Here is a 4,792-nt window from a genome sequence, read left to right as displayed (position 1 = left end):
TACCGCATCCCAAAACCAGTCCAGCTCGTCCCCGCCTCCCTAACCTGTTCTTCCTCCCACCTATCCCCTCCTCCCACCTCAAGCCGCACCCCCATCTCCTACCGACTAACCTCATCCCGCCCCCTTGACCTGTCCGTCCTCCCTGGACTGACCTATCCCCTTCCTAACTCCCCACCTACACTCACCTTTACTGGCTCCATCCCCGCCTCTTCGACCTGTTTGTTTCCTCTCCACCTATCCTCTCCTCTATCCCTCTTCTATCCGCCTCCCACTCTCCCCCTATTTATTTCAGAACCCCCTTCCCCTCCCCCTTTTCTGATGAAGGGTCTAGGCCAGAAACGTCAGCCTTCCTGCTCCTATGATGCTGCTTGGCCTGCTGTGTTCATCCAGCTCTGCACCTTGTTGTCAAAGGATCCAGACTGTCGGTATTTACCCTGTCAAATCCTGGCAGAATCTGATATGTATCAATTCGATCAACTCTTACTGTTTGAAACTGCAAGGACTATGAGCCTGAGGGGCTGGTTAGTTTAGGTGGTTGAATGGTTGGCTTGTAATACTGAGCAGCATGGGTTCACTTCCCACACCAGCTGAGATTACCATGAAGGGGTCTCCTTCGCAACCTCACCCCCTTGCCTGAGGTATAGTGACCCTCAGGTTAAACCAACACCACCAGCAGTTTATTTCTAATGAGAGAGAGCTTTGGTGACTTCACCTATAAGCTCTTTCAACTCAATCTCCCCTCATCCTCCAGCGCTCTCTTTCCAAGTAATGGTATCTCTTGGTCTGCTTCTTTAGAGGGTTGTGTTTAGAATTATAATCCAGCTTTATCTGAGAGGTGCTAACAGATTTCAATGGGAGTCAACTGCAATTTTCATTTTGTTCTTGAGCTTCAAAACAGAGTTTTGCGTTTGACGTCTGCAATACACATCATCAGGTAAAGGCTTCACCAGCGTTAGCTTATGGAATTTGACACACACAGAAGTACAAATTTTCTTGTCACTGAATACAAGACTTGCACAAGCTTCTGTTTTCAGTATCTTGACTGTTTTTCAAGTTGTGTTTTAGCAACTTTTTCAATGACAAGATCATATCTTATCAGGGAAATCCAGGCAGTTGTAACAATAAAAAAAAATTGTTGAAAATGTTCAACAGGTCTGGCAGCATTTGCAGAAAGAAACAGAATTAATGTTTCAGATCAATGACCTTTCTCTCACTCCACAGAGGCTGCCCGATCTGCTAAGGTTTATGTTTCTTTATTCTCTCATGGGGTGTGGGCATCGCTGGAAGGGTCAGCATTAATTGCCCATCCCTAATTGCCCCTGAACTGAGCAGCTCACTCAGCCGTTTCAGAGGGGAGATAAGACCCAATCAGGTTGCTGTGGATCTGGAGTTACGTGTAGGCCAGACCAGATAAGGATGGCGGATTTCCTTCCTTAAAGGGCATTGGTGAACCAGGTGGACTTTTCTAACAATCAGTGAAAGTTTCATGGCCACTATAATCGAGACCAACTTTCAATTCTGGATTAATGAATTCAATTTAAGTTCTGCCAGCTACCATCGACGGATTTGAATTCATGTCACCATTGTGTGAGGGTAGGCCTCTAGATTATTCTTCCCATGATATTAATTAGCATTACTCCAACATCTCCTCCAAGTGCTCCTGATATTTTTGTCTTTACTTCAGATTTCCAGCATCCAACAGCATTTTCCATTTCTAAGCTTCGGCTGCTCCTGGAGGAATAAGGAAGATTATTCCTGTTCACAGAACAATGGACCACTGAGGCATTTAACTGCCAGTTGGGCCTAAACATAAAAGGGCGCAGGGGCTGTGGGAGAAGGGTGGGGGTTTGCTGCACTCACCATGCTCCCCCCCACAGACGATGCAGAGTCCGAGTCATTCAAAGAGAAGCCTGTTCCACAAAGCTGCAGTGAGAAGATGTTGGGCACTTGAGTCTGCTTCACCAGTGAGTCAAAAAACGGCTCCAAGTTTTCATCAGGCTGTGGAGATATTAGTGGAGGGGGACAGGGTCAGAGAGTAACGCAACGCTGAAACCATTCCTCCTTTAAAAGTGAATTCACAGAAGCCAGTCCGCTTTAGACTGTGCCGGCTAATCGTAAATGACAAAAACGACAATTAACAATTCCCAAACAGTGATGTGAGCATATGAAGTGACACAGGAGCAGGCCAGTCAACTCCTCTAACATGTTCTATCATTTGTTGGGACCAGCCAAGGCTGGCAACAGCAACGGAAGATTTTTTGTTTAAAAAGGGACAAAGACAACCAGAGGTTCATAGGTTTTTCTGTATCTGTAAGACAGGAGGAGATTAGTACAGAAAAGGATCAGTGAAAAGTTAGGAATGTTGGCTGGGTAAACAAAAAAAAAGCAATAGAAGCAACATGAGTTGTGGGTATGTGAGAACACAGCTTCCTGTGTGCATCACTTTGGAAAATGATTATCTGACATTTCCCACTTTATTTTGACATGTATTTCCTAACTCTGCATTGGAATTGAGCTGAAGCAGGCTGGTGGATTTGATCAGGTTTGAGAATTTTGCCACTTATTTTTGATCTCAGCAAAACTGCTGCCTTTTTAAGTGAAGAACTTTTTGGGAGCAGGTATATCATGAGATCACTGTCCCCTGAGTATTGTGTCACAGTACCTGCATAGAGAGTTTCCAAACAGCAATAAGGACTCCTCTGAAGGGAATATCACATTCTGGAACAGCTGAAGTAACACTATACGTTTGCAAGAAATAGAACCAAAACTGCAAAAAATAATATGCTTATGAAAATCTTGGGGAAGGAAAGAAGGAACTTAATTTCCAAAATCATCAACAATGTCTCCAATTTGGAAATGATATAAAATATCAATGTAGGCAATGCAGATTTAGTTTCTGTCCTGTGATGTATATCATGCTGTCCTTAATCTGATTGCATTGACCCGGTTAGAATCAACCCATCTCAGCGACTCTGCAAATTTGGGGCAAAATCAGTCAGAAGTTGTCGAAGATTTGCAAACTCACTTTGATGGTCTGAAGGGTGACAGGGAAAGTATTCAAGATGAATGAGTTACTATCAATATTAAAAGATCACAGACAAAAGCCCGTGGGAATTTTAAACCACCGGTATAGAGACCTGGAGTCATACAGCATGGAAACAGGCCCTTTGGCCCAACATGTCCATGCCAATTAGGTTTCTGAAACTGAACTCGTCTCATGTGCCTGCTTTTGGCCCATATCCCTCTAAACCTTTCCTATCCATGTACCTGTTCAAATGTCTTTTACAATGTTGTAACGAGCTGTCTCTACCACTTACTCTAGCAGCTCCTTCCCTACACGAACCACCCTCACTGTGAAAAAGTTACCTCTCAGGTCCTTTTTAAATCTTTCCCTTCACACCTTAAACCTTTGCCCTCTAGTTTTGGACTTCTGTACACTGGAGAAAAGACCTTAGCCCTCATGTCCTTTTTAAAACTTTCTCCTCTCATCTTAAAAATATGCTCCATAGTTTTGAACTACGCCACCTTAGGGAAAACACCCTTGCTATTTACCTTATCTATGCCCCTCATGATTTTATAAACCTCAATAAGGTCACCCCTCCACCTCCTACACTCCAGTGAAAAGAGTCCCAGCCTATCCAGCCTATTTTTATCACTCAAACCCTCCATTCCCGGGAACATCATGTTAAATCTTTTCTGAACTCTTTCCAATTTAATAATATCCTTCCTATAGAAGGGCAACCAGGACTGTACAAGGTACTCCAGAAGAGGCCTCACCAATGTCCTGTACAACATGACATCCCAATTCCTATGCTCAAAGGTCTGAGCAACGAAGACGTGTGCTAAGCACCTACTTAACCACCCTGTCTACATATGACGCAAACTTCAAAGAATTATGTACCTGAACCCCTGGGTCTCTCTGTTATGCAACACTACCCAGGGCCCAACTTGAACCCACACCTTTGGTATCACTCTGTATTGCAGACCAGCCATCCAGCCAACTGAGCTAACCAATCCCTGACACAACTCTGAACATACACAATAGCCAGACAATCATATCTCTCTGCCATCTCAATACTCTCAACCCTCTGTGTGAAGGAATGTTTCCTCATCTCAATCCTAATGGACTGACCCCTTATTTTGAGATTGAGATCCCTAATTCTAGACCTTTCAGCCAGAGGAAACAGTGTCTCAACATTTACCCTGCCAACCCTGCCAGAATCCATTTAAATGAGAGTTATTTCTTGTGATTTCTAAACTCCATTAGTTTGCTGTGATTCATGGACAATGGTCCCCAAATCTGTCTGAACACTAGGCTATAGATCTCTACCTTTTCTATCCATCATGGAGAGCTATTGATGAAAATCCAAGAAGGAATGCCATAGGAAAAGGCCATTTGTGCCATCATTCCTCACACTAGTCACAGTCTACACCATTATGACCTCTACTGCCACATGATTTAAGCCCTCAGGGAATGTTTGTTTCAGTAATGCTTTCTCATTCTTCAAAAATTATCATCCCTTGTGATCTCTCCATCCTCAATCTCTATACCACACAGACGAATGAAGGAGACAATTGTGTTTGATTGTGTTTAATTTTAAATATTGTAAATGTAATTTAAAATGTTTTTAGCCAACTGCACATCTAAATAAATTGCAACAGAGATGGTAGGAACTGCCGATGCTGGAGTCTGAGATAACAAGGTGTAGAGCTGGATGAACACAGCAGGCCAGGCAGCATCAGAGGAGCAGGAAAGCTGACGTTTTGGGTCTGGACCCTTCTTCAGAAATGT

General features: G+C 43.6%; 1 protein-coding gene across 1 annotated transcript in view; it reads right to left on the bottom strand.

The window, feature by feature from the left end:
• The window catches only part of LOC109920341 (beta-secretase 1), a gene marked incomplete at its 5' end in the record, with an annotated part of 22,308 nt that extends 20,298 nt beyond the window's left edge, over positions 1-2,010 (bottom strand). Inside the window, one exon of the mRNA XM_048615497.1 lies at positions 1,861-2,010. Coding sequence (XP_048471454.1) covers positions 1,861-2,010 — 150 coding nt within the window. The remainder of the gene's footprint in view (positions 1-1,860) is intronic.
• Between the last annotated feature and the right edge of the window lie 2,782 nt (positions 2,011-4,792).

This window comes from Rhincodon typus, chromosome 32 (assembly GCF_021869965.1).
Source record: "Rhincodon typus isolate 14 chromosome 32, sRhiTyp1.1, whole genome shotgun sequence".
Classification (NCBI taxonomy): domain Eukaryota; kingdom Metazoa; phylum Chordata; class Chondrichthyes; order Orectolobiformes; family Rhincodontidae; genus Rhincodon; species Rhincodon typus.
This window is presented reverse-complemented; position numbering and strand designations above follow the sequence as displayed.